At 39.1% G+C, this 19,598-nt stretch overlaps 1 protein-coding gene across 1 annotated transcript in view; it reads right to left on the reverse strand.

Annotated features, from left to right (window-relative positions):
* Nsun6 (NOP2/Sun RNA methyltransferase 6) overlaps window positions 1–19,598 on the reverse strand; it is a 46,577-nt gene that overhangs the window by 6,971 nt on the left and 20,008 nt on the right. The window contains exons 8-9 of the mRNA XM_021153385.2: window positions 8,932–9,076; window positions 5,340–5,488 (exon numbers count right to left, since the gene is read on the reverse strand). Coding sequence (XP_021009044.1) covers window positions 5,340–5,488; window positions 8,932–9,076 — 294 coding nt within the window. The remainder of the gene's footprint in view (window positions 1–5,339; window positions 5,489–8,931; window positions 9,077–19,598) is intronic.

The raw sequence follows: 19,598 nt of genomic DNA on the forward strand, positions 1-19,598 counted from the left end.
AAGAGGCTGGACCAAAACAGAAATTCCTCCCATCAAATAGTAATCAAAATACCAATTGCATTAAACAAAGAAAATTAAAAGCAGTAAGGGAAAAAGTTCAAGTAACATATAAAGGCAGACCTATTAGAATTACAGCGAACTTCTCACCAAAGACTATGAAAGCTAGAAGATCATGGACAGATCTCATACAGACCCTAAGACAACACAAATGCCAGCTCAGGCTACTATACCCAGCAAAACTCTCAATTACCATAGATAGAGAAACCAAGATGTTCCATGACAAAAACCAAATTTACTCAGTATCTTTCCACAAATCCAGATAAGAAGGATAAAAGATGGAAAATGCCAATCCAAGGAGGGAAAAATCAAGAAAGTAGTCTTCTTTCAAAAACTCAAAAGAAGATAGCCACACAAACATAAAAATAACATCAAAAATAACAGAAAGCAACAATCACTATTCCTAACATCTCTTAACTTTCATGGACTCAATTCTCCAATAAAAAGACATAGACTAATAGACTGGATACATAAACAGGACCCAGCATTTTGCTGCATACAGGAAATTCACCTCAGTAACAAAGACAGACCCTACCTCACAGTAAAAGGCTGGAAAACAATTTTCTGAGCAAATGGTCACAAGAAACAAGCTGGAGTAGCCATTCTAACATAAGCCATTGGTATTCTATTCAGGAAATTTTCCCCCATGCCCATGTGTTCAAGGCTCTTCCCTACTTTCTTCTCTATAAGTTTCAGTGTATCTGGTTTTATGTGGAGTTCCTTGATCCTCTTGGACTTGAGCTTTGTATAAGCAGATAAGAATGGGTTGATTTGCATTTTTCTACTTGCTGACCACCAGGTGAACCAGCACCATTTGTTAAAAATCCTGTCTTTTCATGGCTTGCATATTTGTAGACAAATCATGTGATGCTCTGCTACCATGAAAGATAATCCCCATATTAAGACATTTCATAAAGCAGCATGGACTAACAACAGCACACTACCTTAAGAGTGACCACCAGTGTCATAATCATGAGAACAGTGAATGAGCCTTACTTAGCCAATTCAGTGGGAAACTACAGTGACTGCTTGAGATGAACAGGAAATGTAAACTTGACACTGATTGAAATTGCCTTGCATTTCCACAAGCATGGCTTTTAGGACTTATTTTGTTGTCCAGGAATAAACGCCTATGTGTTAAAACTAAAAAAAAAAAAAAAAACTGCTGTCTTTTTCCCACTGAATGGTTTTACCTCCTTTGTCAAATATCAAGTGACCATATATGTGTGGGTTCACTTCTGGGTCTTCAATTCTATTCCATTGATCTACCTGCCTGTCTCTGTATGAATACCATACAGTTTCTATCACTATTCCTCTGTAATAATACATCTTGAGGTCTGGGATTCTGATTCCCCCAGAAGTTCTTTTATTGTTGAGAATAGTTTTCGCTATTCTGGATTTTTTTGTTATTCCAAATGAATGTGAAAATTGCTCTTTCTAACTCTCTGAAGAATTGATTTGGAATTTTGATGGGGATTGCATTGAATCTGTAGATTGCTCTCAGCGGGATGGCCATTTTTACTATGTTAATCCTGCCAATCCATGAGCATGGATGATCTTTCCATTTTCTGAGATCTTAGATTTATTTCTTAAGAGACTTGTAGTTCTTGTCATACAGACCTTTCACTTGCTTGGTTAGAGTCACACCAAGGTTTATTATATTATTTGTCACTATTGTGAAGGTGTTGTTTTCCTAATTTCTTTTTCAGCCTGTTTATCCTTTGAGTAGAGGAAGGCTACTTTTTTGTTTGAGTTAATTTTACATCCAGCTACTTTTCTGAAGTTGTTTATCAGCTTTAGAAGTTCTCTAGTGGAATTTTTGTGGTTACTGAAGTATATGACCATATCATCTGCAAATAGTGATATTTTGACTTTTTCCTTTCCAATTTGTATCCTTTTGACCTCCTTTTGTTGTCTAATTGCTCTAGCTAGAACTTCGAATACCATATTGTCATGCATCAATGGGAGGAAAGGTCCTAGGTCCTCTGAAGGCTCGATAGATGCTCCAGTGTAGGGGACCTGAAGACGGGGAGGTGGGAGATGGTGGGTAGGTGGAGGAACACACTCATAGAAGCAGGGGGAGGGAAGATGAAATAGTGGGTTTCCGAGGGGGAGACCAGGAAAAAGGATAACATTTGAAATGTAAATAAAGAAAATATCTAATTAAAAACATTAAAAATCTAAAAATAATTTTTAAAAATAAATAATTTTAGTAAAAAGATCTCAAAAAAAAAATCACGATTCATCCTCGTGCCTTAAAGAAATAGAAACAAACAAAATAATCATGGGAAGCAGAGAGAGGGAGGGGCCTGGATGGGAGAAGGAAGGGGAAGGGTTAAAGGGTAACTGGATCAGAAATTGGGAGGGGGGGGGCAAAGGGGCAAAACCCAGAGGGCCTGGAGAATTAATGGAAATATGTAGCCTCCAGGGTGGGAAATGGGAGGACCTTTGAGAAAGTACCAGAGATCCTGGAGGTGATAAACTCCCAGGACTCAATCAAGTGACCTTAGCCAAAATGCCTAACAATGAGAAGAGGAAACTCAGAGTCTACCTCCAGTAGATAGATAACCCAAAGTCAAATTTTCTGACCCAGAACTGCTCCTATCTAAAAGAACTGCAGGGAGAAAAATGAGAAGAGAATGAAGGAAAGGCATCCAGTGACTGGCCCAACTTGGGATCCACCTCATGGCAGCAGGGGGCACCAAGACCTGACACTATTACTGATGTTATGATGTGCTTACAGACAGGAGCCTAGCATGGCTGTACTCTGAGAGGCCCTACCAGCAGCTGACTGAGACAGACTCAGATACTTACACTTGACCTTTGGACTGAAGTTGAATTAGGGGACAGATAGAAGAAGCTGAGGAAGAAGACCATAGGAAGGTCGGCAGTCTCACCTAACCCAGACCCCTGAGATCTCTGAGCTATTTATAAACCACCAACCAGACAACATTCATGGGCTGGTCCGGGGCCCTGGCACATATATAGCAGAGGACTGCCTGGTCTGGCCTCAGTGGGAGAAGAGTGTCTAATCCTCAAGAGATTTAAGGTCCCAGGGAAAGGGGAGGCCTGGTGGAGGGAAAGAGCACCCTCTCAGAGGCAAGGGGGAGGAGGAATGGGATGAGGAACTGTGGAAGAGGGGACTGAAAGGGGAAGGGGACTACTGGAGTGTAAATACATAAAACAATTTAAAAATTTTTAATAAAAGAATAAATGAATAAATAAAATGAATGTTTTATACACATTTGGTAGTAATAATAGTTGATACATCTATTTCAAAAATAAAATCTCTAACAATAGAATAAAAAAACCCACTAAGGTAAACATTGTGACTTTGTGCCAGCTACTGTGCTGGACTTTCACATGGACTTTTACAAAGAATCCTTAACAGCCATGATTCCAGGCTACTGTTTCAATGAGCCATTCCAAACAGACACTGTTGTGCTCTCCATTGTTCCAAATGGAAATCAATATACCTAGAGCCACTACTGTAGAGGAGTCGTGGCTCAGATGGAGGCAGGTCAGATCCTAAAGCTCAGATTCTCAGTGTTTAGCCATGCCTCATACACCTGCTCTCAGATCCTCCCTCAGTACTGATCCTCTAGCCATGGCACAGGGGACCTCTGCTCTCTACGGGCTCCCTCACAGATGGCCCTCTGCACTGAAATCATCTATCTACTCTCAGTATCCTTTCTGAATTTCAATTTTCACTGTGACCTAAAAACAACGACAGAAGGAAAAAGCAATAAAGCAGTAAATTAATTTTATCCTCAGGGCAAAGTGCATTTCATCTGGAAAGAGTCCTTTGTGCCATTTGGCGCTTTCATGACAAATACATGTTCTTTGATGATGATTTTGGAAGTACTTAAATAATACACAGCCCAGGCTTCCTTTGTATATGAAAGTAGGCAGCAAGAGATAATGCGCAGAAATGTCCTCAAAGGCAACCTTAGAGACTGAGTAATTACAGGACATTAATTGTTGCTGTTTATATATTCTCATTGGAGGAAAGGGAAGAAATAATGAATCCATTTATCCCAAAATGTATTTATCCCATTGTATTGGGCCTGAAAAGGTGGCTCCTCAGTTGAGAGTGCTTACTGTTCTCGCACAGGACTCAGGTTCAGTTCTCAGCACCCATCCATCACCTCTGACTCCAGTTACAGAGGCCTTCTTCAGGCTTATGTAGACTCCCGCGTGCAGGTGGTGCATATACAGACCAGTAAGCATATACCTGGACATCATTTCTTCATACATTTTTTATAAATAGGAAAATTGAATTTAAAATAAAATAGAAGTACTTCTTGCTTTGAAATCTACTAAGTTTAACAGAACAACAAGAATTCTCAAATATCCTATTCATAATGTACTAAATCAATTAAGTTTTCAGTTGTTACGATATCTCTATATTCCAGATGTTATCATGCCTACTTTAATAATGTGCTACCCTATAAGACTTATGACTTTCTAATCTGATAACTAAATTAAGCCAGGAAGAGTAAAGAGTAATTTATTCATACTGAATTCTTTACATCAATTAGCAATGATGCATGAATTACTTAGTGAAGTAAGCTTTTGTTGTTGTTGTTTTACTTTCACTTAAGGGGTAGGAAGTTTATGACTAACTACATGTCTCAAACATCCTATAGGCAGCTGTGTATTTTAAAGGATGAGCCAACATAAAGTAAAGCCTCTTGTGTTTAAAGCCATAAGTAGGTTTGGTGATGCACACAAAGCATCACAGCCATTATGAGGCTGAGAGAAAAATATTGAGAGCTTGTGCCCAGCTTAGGACATAGTGAGAGCCTGTCTCAAAAAAAACTAAAGCCACACAAAACAAAACACTAAGTATTCCTAATCTCTTCCTTGTCTGTAGCAAAAAGTTAACATAAATGATATCATGTTAACTAAATGACTTGATGACATTAAGAGTTGATTTGTGCAAGCATCCCAACTCCTTTTCTTTCACTTTCTTCTAGTCCTAGGAATTTGCCTATTCTAATTACTTTGTAATTGATATCATACAAAAATGGTTTCTTTTGTCTGGTGTACTTCACTTAACATAAAGTCTCCAAGGGCCATTCATATTGTAGCACTCCTTTTTAAGGCTGAATAAATATTCCAAGTGGCCATACCAAAGCTTATGTACACAGTTTTTGTCTATGACTCCTGACTGTCTCCACCCTTTGGCCATAGTAAATGGTGCTGCTACACACAATAGTCTTGGTCGATGGAACACTGAACTAGCAACAGTTTCTTTACAGCAAAGGAGCGTCACATACCACATGAAGGAGTTTTCGCTGTAGTGGCTGATAGGATGTCACTTCCTTTAAAGTCCAAGTACAAGCCATATTTGGCCTCTGTCCCATTCCACTGCAGGGTGCATCAAGGATAATTCGGTCAAAAGATTCTGGTAAGAATGGAGGTCCCCCTATAAAATACAATTCGAAACATTATCTGTCATCTGACATATAGATCTATAACAGAACACTCTTGAGATATAAGCAAAATGAAAAATTACCATCACAATCCAACATAGTAAATAATGAGAAGTCGTTTTTCCCTTTAAGCAAGTGCTTGGCTAAGCTAAGAATGCTTATTCTTCATACAGATTTGACTTTGTAAGAACATCAGAATGCAGTTGTTATAGATGGGTTCTGTTAATATAACACAAAGCCATACCAGAGCAGTAAGACTTTCAACTCCATGTCAGAAGCCACACTGCTCCAGAATCAATGCCTAGTAATAGATCTACTCAACAATCATCAAAGAAATGACCCCCCTGGTAACTCTCCCCGCGCCCCTCCTTGCTGGCTGCTCCTGAAAAGCCAGAGTCGGTCAGGCTCCAGTCAAACATGCTGGTTCTGGCTGCCATTTGTTAGTCTTCCGGTTTTACAGCAATGTGTGTGGCTACTGTCCACTATGACTCATTATCAAGTTTCCCTTGTGCGTTTATGAGTGATTTCTGATGTTTGGTGTTATTGGGGAAAGTTGTGAAACTGGTCTCCTTGTACTTGTGTTCTTTACCTGCAAGCTTGGCATTGTTACTGAAACTTTTATTTAAACCCACAATTACCTTCTGTTTTTATCTTTTTAGGACATTAAGACACAAGCCATTTTCAACTTGGCCCACTTCCATATAGAACCTTTTCCCCCTATTTCATTTACTGTCATGGAAAAATACTTTTCAAAGAAATCTTTATTTTTTGATGCATACTGGTAACCCCCCAACAACAGAGAGAGTATACTATAGTCTATACTGTCCTTATCATGAATGTGTGCACCTGCTTCCCCAAAAGCTCGTCAAAATGGTGTTTTATTTTATTGAACAATGGTGTTTTTCTTTTAAGTAGGTACAACCCTTGTGTAGCCTTTCCCTGTTGAAACCACTGCCTTTCTTAATGAACAGGACAGCTGTTGTACATAGAAGATTTGAACCTTTCCTACAATATTCTTTGAATATTTTCCACAATATTTTCTTAGGTTTAGTTTTTTAACCTGCTTATATAAATGTCACATATTAAAAGTTTTTCTTTCATCCTTTCCAGTGTGAAGTCATAGAAAAAGGGTGTGAACTACCATCATACTTGCTGGGGTGGGGAAAGGAAGACAACAGGGACAGAGAACAGACTTTCTCCTCTTCATGAGCTCTTCCAGTCACAACCTTCATAGCCTCTTTTACCCAGCAGTTTCCATCTTTTCCCGTAAGGTACAGACTGGAGTAGCCAGAGCCCTGGGCAGGTGATATTCCAGGCGCATGTCCAAGCCCAGGATCCACCTGTTGTGTCGAGTCTGCTCTGTAGAGCTGCCTGCAGCAGCTAATCTGTGCTCCTTCCAGCAGCCGGCAGTTCTAGGTACACAGAGCCTTCCTCTGCTTTACAGCCTACAAGTGTCTATCACCTTGCTCTTCCTCTGTTTGTACTGAACTATCTCTTGGTAATTTAAAGTTATACTAAGTTAGCTATTGATATACTGTTTAAAAAAGATCAAAACAAAAGATGTTCCCAGGGCACAAAGGAAAATAGAGAGCTCAAATGCCTGAGACTGTGGGGGACATCTCATTCATGGCAGCAAAACCAGCAAGATACAATAATTAGTTTAGGGATAAACAATATAGAAATAAAACAAAACAAAATAAAATGGGGAATTAAGAAAACCTTTTGGATTTTTAATCATAAATTCAGTCATTATTAGCTTCAAATGGCTTGTGATGGATATGTTTGGCAGTAAGGTTGGTAAGTTGGGTTACCAAAATGTATAGTGGATAAACAGATTAAAAACACAGCACAATATAAACACAGCTAATTCAAAAGAAGACAACAGCACAGGAGAATAACACATCTATACATCACTAAGAAAATATGGAACAAATGGCTCAAGCAAGGCTTCACCATTCAGTTATTTACTGGAAAAAATGAATTAAATATTTCAGACAAAAGACAGTGTAAACTAAAAGCCAAAGATACAAATCCAGCTAGTCACTGCTGTAATGACTCGTCACTGTAACTTCAGTGGATTTGAGGTCACTTAAGAAACACACCTCTGGAGGTGTCAGTGAGAGTATGTGTGGAGGCATTTCCAGAGACCTTTGACTAGAGAGGCGACCTATGCCAAACCAGGCAGCCTCATTCTACAAGCTGAAGTCCTGAAAACAAAGAGGACAAAGAAGTGAGCAGCAGCTGTCGTCTCTGCCTCCTATGATGCAATGTGACCATTTTCTCATGCTCCTCCTACAACAGCGAGAGAAAAGCACTCGACATCACATACATCTTCCCCACCATGACCAAGAGGATATTAACACCGAGTTCCCTACGATGGGAAGGTCAGTAAAACAGGTGCACCTTGACACTGTGAGGCAAAAAGATCCTTTCCTTAGGTTGCTTTTGACAGGTGTTTATCACAGCAACTAAAACACAACCCAAAGAGTGAAGGATTTAGATTAGCATTTACTGCTCTTCAAAGGATGATGTGGGTAGTGGTGTAGGAAGGAGATGCTCACTACAACAAATGTACAAGAAAATGCAATGAGAAACACAAGACATACAATCTAGCCCTTGTGAGGAGACAAGAACAGTTATCAAGACAAGAACAAAAAATACTCTGGTGAGAGCATGGATGAAGAGAGAACACATGTGTACCATGTAAGAACAAAATTGCAACCATGAGTGAGAACGGTATGGTTCTTCACACAGTAAATAATAAAAGAGCTGTGTGATGCAGCAGTCATACATGTCAATGGGTGTACATGAATAGGAGCAGTTGTCACAGATAACTTTGCTCTCATGTTCACTTCAACACTACTTAAAACAGTGATGCTACACAATCAACTCAAGTGTCTACTAACAAGGAATGATATGAAAAAATGCAGGACATGTACACAGTATTCAGCCTTCAGAAGAAATCTTGACACTTGCAACAGCATGGGAGAATTCAGAAGATACTATGTCAAGTGAAAATAAGCCAAGCCACCCAAAACAGTTATATCTGGAAGCTAAAAAGTAGAACATATTGAAGCAGATAGAGACAGTGATTATGAATGGCAAGAAAGGACAGGGTAATACTATGGAAAAGTTACAAAGTGTACCTTGACAGGAAGAGTAAGGTTTTGAACTCTAGTACACAGTGGGATTCTATACTTAGTAATAATACATATTGCATTTCAAAGCTGTCAAGAGTAAATTTTGAGTGTCTTGCCATCAAATGTTAACATATGAAAGCATTAATATAGACATTACATTAAACATTACATAAACACTAACACATTACCGTAATTACTTTCTTGTCATTTCACTTTCATACCTGTATCAAGATCCAATGGGTACATGTAATTATGAGAACAGAAAACACAGAATAAGAAAAGCAAACTCAGGTTACCTTCTATGCCATCGGTAGTATCAAGCTTAAGCGCCTTTGTTGCATCAAAGCAAAATGCCCGGATAGAATGAAGCCCTAATAATGAAGCATTCTGCTTCAGTTTGTTCACTTTTGTCAATATTTTGTCCAATGCTATTACTTCTCCCTAAAAAATGAAAATGGAGTGTAAATCCAAAGCAGTTATGAAAGTCAGTAATACAAAAGACCAGCGTAAATGGTGCATTTTTGGTTTCCTCCCACCCATGCCTGAATTCATTAACCAAATGTACTCCAAATTTCCATTGGATGAGAAGTATAGCTCAGAGATAGAGGGTTTCCTCGAGTCAGTTCCCAGCACTGAAATATTAATTCCTTAAGTATCTTGTCTTTTCTTTAAACACATTCCTGCCAATTGTTCTTCAACCTAGTCTATATAAATCAAAACTTAAAAAAGTTATTTGCAGTATTTTCAAGAAACTTAGAAACACTCTTGAAGGTAAACATAACAACATCAATCTCGAGTGACATCAACATCACATCATCTCCTATGAAAGAACATGTGCTTCCTCTATGAAATATCTAGCCTCAAGTAGTTATGCAGAAATGAGTATCTGTAAAAACTGATCCTTGTCTTATAATTTTAACAGTACACAAAATTATTTGAACTACGATAACCAAAATGATATGTCATGACTCCAATCCTTTGTGCGTCAAAGCAAAATGCTTTGGAAAGGCATAAAGTTCAAATGCTACTAAAGGACACCAGGATCAGGTAACAACTGAGCGCAGAGGAGTGTGACCCAGTTATGGAAAGTGGAGTAGTTTGAATGAGAACCGCTCCCAGAGACTCACAGGGAGTGGCATTATTTCAAAGGATTAGGACATGAGGCCTTGCTGGAGGTGCTAGGGGGTTGTATTTAAGGTTTCACAAGGCCCAGCCAGGCCCAGCCAGGCCCAGTGGCTCACTTTCTCTTCCTGCTGCCTGTGTCTGTAATCCAGATACAAAACTCTTCACTCCTCTCCACCACCATGGCTACCTGCATGCCATCATGCTTTCTGCCATAATGATAATAGACTAAACCTCTGAACTATAAGCCAGCCCCAGGTGGATGCTTTCCTTTATGAGAGTTGTCATATGGTATCTCATCATAGCAATAGAGCCTTTAACTAAGACAGCCAGTAAAGCAAAAGAGTTCTCCAAAAATGAAACAGGAGGAAGGTCAGAGCCACAGAGGCAATGACAGGAACACAGGTTATATTGAAATAGCACCTCTGGAGGTCAGCAATGGAGGAGATTCCCAGTTGTCACTCCCTAGGACTCATTAGGTGCTATCTCAAGAGGGATGTTATTATTTACAATGAACTAACTACCTTGAGGGTGGAGAATAGGCAAGGAGCGTAAGTCAGGGAACTTAAATGGAAACTGCTACAGGTCTGGTGGCGGGGCAGGAGGAGCAGGCACTGATTGAAAAGTTCAGGCTGGAGGAAGCTCAACTCAAGTCAGAAAGGGCATGCCCATAGCCTCTTCACTACCTTACTGACTGGGAATAGCACTAGTATCTGGAGGACTGAGCCTGGGGTCAGAGGTAGCTCTAGCACCCATCAGTGTTGTAGAGTCCCAAAGAGGACATTTCAAAGCCCCAAGAGCTCTGGAGTGCAGGGAATCATGACTCAGGAGGCTTCACAAATATGAAGACATCTTCCCCTACTGTACAAATCTTGGGGCTGTGGTTTTTTTCTATAGTTTCTGTGTATTGGGAGAGCAATAAAGAATAAAATGCAGAGCTTTTGAGGAGAGTGGAGCTTTTCATGTTGACTGTAAAACTAAGTGTGGACATCTGAGGTCCCTGGAATGCAAAGGAAAGCTACTAAAATCATGACAGTCAGGTGTGAGCCAGGAGCCAATACAGGTCCAACACCAGCATAAACCGCCAGAAAGACAAGTGGCCAGACTCATCTCAGCTGCCCACTGCCCAGAATGTCTGTGTCAAGGACACCAACAGAAGCTGCTCCAGCACCTCATCTTCTCGCCACACCTCCCTTTTTTTCTTTTTAGCACACATCTTTAGCGGTATTTTTACTTTACTGTGTTGTAAAGCATTTCATGTTTTTTTTATATCCCTTCATAAATTTAATGTTTTAATGCATTTTTTATTAGTAGAAAAATTCATTTTATTATCTTTTATTCTTTTTTGTCCCAGGGCCTCCTCAAATTTTCCTCTTACTAACATGCAGAGAACCATGACGTTGGACTGGTCTAGCTGCCACGAGAGATATATGTTATAGTTTTTTCAGATTAGAGTCTATGGATCCTGGGCACCGTGTGCCTTTCAGCTCCTTACAATCCGAGGCACTGCCTCAGCCTGTGAAGGATTCCCAATACTTGTGCTTCTCTGTCCCTAGATGTTAGCAAAGCACGTACAAGTTTGATAAAGCAATTAGTTTTAGATATTAATCTTGTAAGCCCTATCTAGCATGCAACCACCATTATCCTGGCGCCCACCAACGTATTCTGCTTTGCTAATGGTATAAAATGCCTGATTGCTTAGAATAAGCTTATCTCAGCCTCAGCTTTGTTGAAACTCCTCCAACCCTGCCTAGTGTTCTTTTCCACCAGCCACATCAGGGGGCACTGGTTATTAAGTAAGCTGATGATTACACGAACACTTTTCCTTTACCTTTTTAAAAATAAGAATTTATGTTTCCCATTTTTACTACTTAGCTTCCCTCTATCTAATTTGGCCTTTAGACCATCTTATTATTAGGCATATAGGCTACACAAGCCACAATATAACAGCTGTGGAAGACTTCAGTGTCTTATTGATGTTTTTGGATAAATCATCCAAACTAACAATCAACAAATAAACCAGAAACGGAATGAATTTCACTTCACAGTGCCTGCAAAAATACCCCATCCACCACATAACAAAATATTCATTTACCTATGAATCTTCTCTAAGATCGAATATATTCTAAACCACAGTCAAGTTTTAAAAAATGTAAAACAACGTAAATAATTTCTTGTAACTTTTCAGACTGTACTATAATAGAGCTAAAATCAGTAAGAGCAATTAGAGAATCTACTCACATATATGGAAACTGAAAAAAAATGTATTTATCAATCATTGAAAAAATCGAGGAATTCTTTTTTAATTACAAAAAAATCTATCACAACATCTAGAATATAGTTAAGCAAGCTCTATGAAAAAGGAACTTGTTTTTGTTGTTGTTTCGTTTTGTTTGTTTTGAGGGTTTTTTTAAGTCATCAGAATAATTTATAATAGTAAAATGCCTCTTAAATATACATTATAGTTTCTGAAGCTAAAAGTAATATGCATTCAAACAGTTTTTAAAATCTATTAGGAAAATTAAACATGATAGAAGTAGGAAAAGTCTCTTATGAAATACTCTATGAAAGGAAATTGTGACAAGTTCCTGATCAGACAGAAACCATTGCATCTCCAAAGGAGAATACGCAGCATAACTGTGGCTTCATAGAATGAATTGGATAGTGTTCCTTCTGTTTCTATTTGGTGAAACAGTTTGAAGAGTTCCAGTATTAGGTCTTGTTTGAAGGTCTGATAGAATTCTGCCCAAAACCCATTTGGTCCTGAACTTTTTTAGGTTGGGAGAATTTTAATGACTGCTTCTATTTCAGTAGCGGTTATGGGACTCTTTAGATGCTTTATCTAATCCTGATTTAACTTTTGTATTTGGTATCTGTCTAGAAAATTGTCCATTTCATCCAGATTTTCCAGTTTTGTTGAATATAGGCTTTTGTTTGTTTGTTTGTTTGTGTTGTTTTGTTTTTTGAGACAGGGTTTCTCTGTATAGCCCTGGCTGTCATGGAACTCACTCTGTAGACCAGGCTGGCCTCGAACTAAGAAATCCATCTGCCTCTGTCTCCCAAGTGCTGGGATTAAAGGCGTACACCACCACCACCTGGCTGAATATAGGTTTTTGTAGTAGGAGCTGATGATTTTTTTTTAATTTCCTCAGTTTCTGTTATATCTCCGTTTTCATTTCTGATTTTGTTACTTTGGATACCATCCCTGCACCCTCTGGTTAGCCTGCATAAGAACCGGTTTATGTATCTTGTTGATTTTCTCAAAGAACCACCTCCTGGTTTGGTTGATTCTTTGTATACTTCTTTTTGTTTCTACTTGGTTGATTTCAGCTCTGAGTTTGATTATTTCCTGCCTTCTACTCCTCTTGGGTGTATTTACTTCTTTTTGTTCTAGAGCTTTCAGATGTACTGTCAAGATGCTAGTAAAGCTCTACAGTTTGGAGGCACTCAGAGCTGAGTTTTCCTCTTGCCACTGCTTTGTGTCCCATAAGATTGGGTATGTTGTGCCTTCATTTTCATTACATTCTGAAGTCTTTAATTTCTTTCTTTATTTGTCCTTGAACAAGTTATTATTGAATGGGACATTGTTCAGCTTCCAGGTGTATGTGTTTTCCATTGTTTTTGTTGGTATTGAAGACCAGCCTTAGTCCGTGGTGATCTGACAGCATGCATGGGATTATTTCAATCTTCTTGTATCTGTTGAGACTAGTTTTGGGATCAATTATATGGTCAGTTTTGGAGAAGGTACCGTGAGGAGAAGGTATATTTTTCTGTTTTAGGATGAAATGTTCTATAGATATCTGTTAAATCCGTGTGGCAAATAACTTCTGTTAGTTACACTGTGTCTCTGTTTAGTTTGTGTTTCCATGATCTGTCCATTAATGAGAGTGAGGTGTTGAAGTCTCCCACTATTATTATGTGAGGTGCAATGTGTGCTTTCAGCTTTGGTAAAGTTTCTTTTATGAATGTTGGTGCCTTGCATTTAGAGCATAGATGTTCAGAACTGAGAATTCTTCTTCCTTTGATGAGTATGAATTGCCCTTCCTTATCCTTTTTGATAACTTTTAGTTGAAAGTGATTTTATACAATATTAGAATGGCTACTCTATTTTGTTTCTTGGGATCATTTGTTTGGAAAATTGTTTTCCAGCCCTTCACTCTGAGGTAGTGTCTATCTTTGACACTGAGGTGCATTTCCTATATACAGCAAAATGCTGGGTCCTGTTATGTATCCAGTCTGTTAGTCTATGTCTTTTTATTGGAGAATTGAGCCCATGAATGTTAAGAGATATTAGGAATAGTGATTGTTGCTTTCTGTTATTTTTGATGTTATTTTTATGTTTGTGTGGCTATCTTCTTTTGAGTTTTTGAAAGAAGACTACTTTCTTGATTTTTCCCTCCTTGGATTGGCATTTTCCATCTTTTATCCTTCTTATCTGGATTTGTGGAAAGATACTGAGTAAATTTGGTTTTTGTCATGGAACATCTTGGTTTCTCCATCTATGGTAATTGAGAATTTTGCTGGGTATAGTAGCCTGGGCTGGCATTTGTGTTGTCTTAGGGTCTGTATGATATCTGCCCAGGACCTTCTAGCTTTCATAGTCTTTGGTGAGAAGTTTGCTATAATTCTAATAGGTCTGCCTTTCTTTATATGTTACTTGAATTTTTCCCTTACTGCTTTTAATTTTCTTTGTTTAATGAATTTGGTATTTTGATTACTATTTGATGGGAGGAATTTCTGATTTGGTCCAGTCTCTTAGGAGTTCTGTAGTCTTCTTGTATGTTCATGGGCATCTCTTTCTTTAGGTTAGGAAAGGTTTCTCATATAATTTTGTTGAAGATATATACTGGCCCTTTAAGTTGGGAATCTTCACTCTCTTCTATACCTATTATCCTTCGGTTTAGTTTTCTCATTGTGTCCTGAATTTCCTGGATGTTTTGGGTTAGGAGCTTTTTTTTCCATTTTGTATTTTCTTTGACTGTTGTGTCAATATTTTCTATGGTATCTTCTGCCTTCTGCACCTGAGATTCTCTCTTCTATCTGTTTTTATTATTATTATTTATTATTATTTTCAACTTTTTGTTTCCAACCAAAATTTTTCTCTTCTATCTCTTGTATTCTGTTGGTGATGATTCCTGATTCCTTTTCTAGGTCTTTTCTCTCCAGAGTTGTCTCCCTTTGTGATTTCTTTATTATTTCTACTTCCATTTTTAGATCCTGGATGGTTTTGTTCAATTCCTTCACCTGTTTGGTTTTGTTTTCCTGTAATTCATTAAGGGATTTTTGTGTTTCCTCTTTAAGTGCTTCTAGCTGTTTACCTGTGTTAAGGGAGTTATTTATGCCCTTCTTAAAGTCCTCTATCATCACCATGAGATGTGATTTTAAATCAGAGTGTGCTGGGGCATCCAGGACTTGCTGTGGTGGGAAAACTGGGTTCTGATGATGTCAAGTAGCCTTGGTTTCTGTGGCTTACGTACATGCCCTTGCCTCTCACCATCTGGTTATTTCTGGTGTTACCTGGACTTGCTGTCTCTGACAGAGGCTTGTCTCTCCTGTAAGCCTGTATGTCAGTACTCCTGGGAGACCCTCTCTCTGGGAGGAATTTGGGTATGGAGAGCTGTGGCACAGGGTTAGCTTCTGGTGCAGAGGAAAACCAGAGGATCCTGTCCCAGGCTGCTTCGAGGTTCCTGTGTCCTCTTGGCCCAAGAATTTGAGCAGAAGTGGTGCTCTTACCTGTGTTCACAGGCGTGTCTGCACATTTGGGAGATCTGCTCTCTCCTGATAGTATTTGGGTATGGAGCACTGTGGCACAGGATTGGCTCCAGGTACAGACTTTGAGGGTATTTTTTAAGCTTTTTGTTGTTGTTGTTGAGTTCTTAGCTTTTTTTTTTAAGAAAAAAAAATCAGTTCTCAAACACATAACCTTATGATGCTTCTTATGATCTCAAGAATGTAAGGAAATGTTCAGCACAAAACCAAGAAATAATAAAAGCAAGAATCAGTCAAATGTAGTCTCAAACAATAATACATATATTCAACCAAAAGTTGCTTAAAAGGTGAATAAGACTTATAAACTTGTACCTAAAACAAGCACCTCCAAAATTAATAAACTTAGAAATAGAAAAAATTAAGGATGTTATATCAGATGCCGGTGAGATATAGCTCATTATGTTCCAAAAGATTAGCAAATCTAGACTGAATGAATAAATTTCTAACATATAAGATCTACTAAAATTAACGTAAACAGATCCATAACAACCAGGAAGAATGAAAAGCATTAAGAAGACTGAACAAAGAAACACCCAGAACTGGAAAGCTTCACACTGACCTCTACCAAGCTTTTAAAGAAGAGCTAATGTCACCATTACGGAAACTCTTCAAACTCACTCTTGAACCCAATAATGCCCTTATACCAAAACCAGGTATGACCACAACAAAGAAAACTATAGGCAATTTCTCTGATAAACACAGACAAATGTATTTTCTTGAAAATACATGCAAAGAAATTTGAATGACATTTGCAAGAAAATGGACAGAACCAGAGATCACTGTGTAAGCAAAACAAGTCAGATTCAAAAATGCAAGTATTGTATAGATTCTCCCATATACTAATGTGTGTGTGTGTGTGTGTGCACATGCATGCCTGTGTGCATCATAGAAGTAGAAGGGGACCATAAGAACAGAGAAAACAATCCTAAAGAAAACGGGAGGCATGGACAATAGTAATGGAAATCAAATGACATGTACACAGATGATTTGTGGGGGAGAAGGGAGCCCACCATGAGAGGTGGGAAGAGCAATGATGAGGGAGATGAAGAGAAACAAAGTATAATGACAAATATGTATGGAAATGTCATAATGAAATTAACTTAAAATATCTTACTTAGGTCAGACTTAAGTCAAAGTCACATGGTCAGAGTTTTAAGAATATACTGAGACATGTGGGTGATATTTGAAACACACTATGAAGTTACAGTCTTTACATGGTAGATCTACTCTTCTGAATATTTTCTTATTTTTTAAAAAATGTATATATCACCTGTACATATCATTTGCGTCAAAACTATAATACATGAGCTTTCTGGTCATGTAACTTGATACCATCAGGGCTTTAAGAAATCCAACAACTTGACAAACAGGTTGGACAGGCAAAACCTTGACATGTAAGGTGAGCTGAACAGGAAAAGTAGGGAAAAGAGGCAAATGAGGTTCAGCTAAACTGCAGAGAGTGAATTCCCCTAGCTGTGAGCTCTTTCACAACTGCACTAGTCTAGAAGCTAAATTTATATGCTTGTTTAACACATAACAAAAAAGAATCAAAAGCTACAGCAAGCCTGAAGTATCCAACAACCTACCACTGTAGGACTAGGCCAAGTGGCTATTCTTGGCTAACAGCAAGATGGTAAATGGGATGTGAGAAGATACATAAAACTGGGTAATTGACAACAGCCTCAACTACTGCCCTTTGCTGAGCTGGTCTTCAGGTACTAGCAAGAGAAAGAAACAGAGACCAGAGAGGCAGAGCATCCCAGCTGTCTCAGTAGCGATCATTTTAGATAAGTAAAAACCATACAAACCCAAGTGAATGAATCTGCACGGCATTACCAGAAACATCAGCTTATCTGCAGCTGTACCAGTGCATTCAGAGCAGCACAAATCCTCTAGCCTGCCTCAGCTTAACAAATGTTTAGTTGTACACCACCAAGGCATTGTGTTTTTAAATAGCATCATAAGACCATAAATATTGACTCTGTGTAAAGCCTTGTTTTACTACAGTAAGACTCCTGGGGAGTCCAGCTCCGTGAGAAGTGCACCTGCCTAGCTTGTACAAAGGCACTGGTTTCAACCCTCAGCATTGCACCCACCCTAAGCAACTTACTTTTGACAAAAACTATCAATGTATTATAAATTACAGGCAGACCATAACATTTTCATTAGTAATCACATCTACATTCTGAGTAAACTGAAAAGGTATGTACATTAAATATAAATACTCCATAAATTAATCCTTGACCTGCCAGCTGTCACCATGCCTCTGTCCCTGAAGTATTGCATTTATCATCTTGGCAAGTGCACCCAGGGAACAGGCCTGGAAGAGCAAGATGGAGAAGTATCCAAACCCAGACAATCACATCTTGAGGCCAGCAGGAGTAAGATCCCTCTCTCCCCATTGTCAGCCTGCATGCCCCAGGGCACATAGCCCCACTAACCCCACCTCCCTTCTTCTGGTAGACCTCACTTCCCTCTAGGCCAAATTACAGGTTTAAGCACCTGGGGTCTCTCTTACTGCAAATAAAGCATTCCTAGCACGTGAGTCCCGGTCAATAGTGTACACTTCGGAAACCAGTACCCCAACATTTATATACCTCTTGTTACACCTCCCCCCAATAGAGAGTGCCTGTTTCATTGAACATCGTCTAAGAGAGCAGTATCACTGCATATCAGTGCCTGGACACCCCATGGGGAGAAGCATAATGCTGTCACCCCTTTCTGTCCATCCTAACTATACACACAGCATGCTTCTGGGTGCATATTTACAAGCTCTGCCGTAGCAAAGTCAGCTCTTTGTCATTTTTCACCCACCCCTACACAGCCCTACACAGCCAAAAATCATAAAATCACATGGACTACCCACGATAAAGTTCTGATGGATACATTCATGACCACTTAGTAAAAACTGGACATGTCCATACCTCATTTTGGAGTCAACTTTCTAGGCTGTTATTTCATATCTCAAAATTCTTGCTCTCTCTCTCTCCTCTGTATCTGTTCTTTTTGCTTCCTGTTTATTAAGAAGACTGAAACAAGGGAGAGACTCCCAGCATGTACTACAGCATATATTCCAATCCAACAGCATTCACGTGTAGCCTTCGTTCCTGTATCCAGGGTAAACTGTTTCATGCAACCACATCACACCTCCTACACATCATTTTCTGGCCCATCTCTCCTATTCAGTCATTATTCTCTCTCCCCAGTGTTATCAATTTCTCATTTAAATATCCTCATGAGCATACAAACATCATAAAAAGCATCTATACACCCTGAATTCCACATCACTGCACTGCTGGAAGCAGGTGCAGCCGCATGGGCCAAGATGGCACCCTGGCCCATTGCCAGGCCCCGTGAAATCCACATGTTTTACTGCCTTGTCCGAACATGCGCAGTGAAACTGCATGTGTAAGCTGCCTGCCAAGTTAGATTATTCCTCGTGATCCGGATCTGTCAGCCTATCTGTGACCAACCTGAGCTCGTGCCTGGAGTGTGTGTGATTCTGATTGGATGAGGTGGTGTGGACCGAGATGAGGTCAGTTGCCGCTACTGTATAAGTATAGCCCTTGCCCTAAGTAAAAAAAAGCTGAGGAAGGAAAAGAGCTGCAAGTAAAGAGCCACAAGTAAAGAGGAAGCTGCAGAAGCTGCGTGACCCGTCTTGGTGTCTGTGTCGTTCTTGTCTCTGCGGCACTGCACTGCCCTGTTCTCTGCAGGTTAAATTTTAGCAAACATTCAGTATTATAAAGCTTGAAACAGAAAAGATAGCAACAAATGGCCTGGTTTCTTCAATTGAAAAAAAATGATTACAACATTAATGAGTTTTGGACACAGATAAAACCAGTCCATGATAAAAGAAAGCTCTTTGGCATATTTATACTTAAAGAGAAAAATGCAGTAAAAATTGGGTGAAGTTACCCAGGAACAAACTCATATTTGTGATATAGAAACACTGTCAAAACTACATCCTTTTCTAGATACACAAGGGAAAGTCCACAGGGATGTTTATATGTTTATTGTATGTGTACCTATAGACCATAGAGATGGTGGCACACTGATAACATTCTCTAAAATT

This window comes from Mus caroli, chromosome 2, assembly GCF_900094665.2.
Source record: "Mus caroli chromosome 2, CAROLI_EIJ_v1.1, whole genome shotgun sequence".
Taxonomy (NCBI): Eukaryota; Metazoa; Chordata; class Mammalia; order Rodentia; family Muridae; genus Mus; species Mus caroli.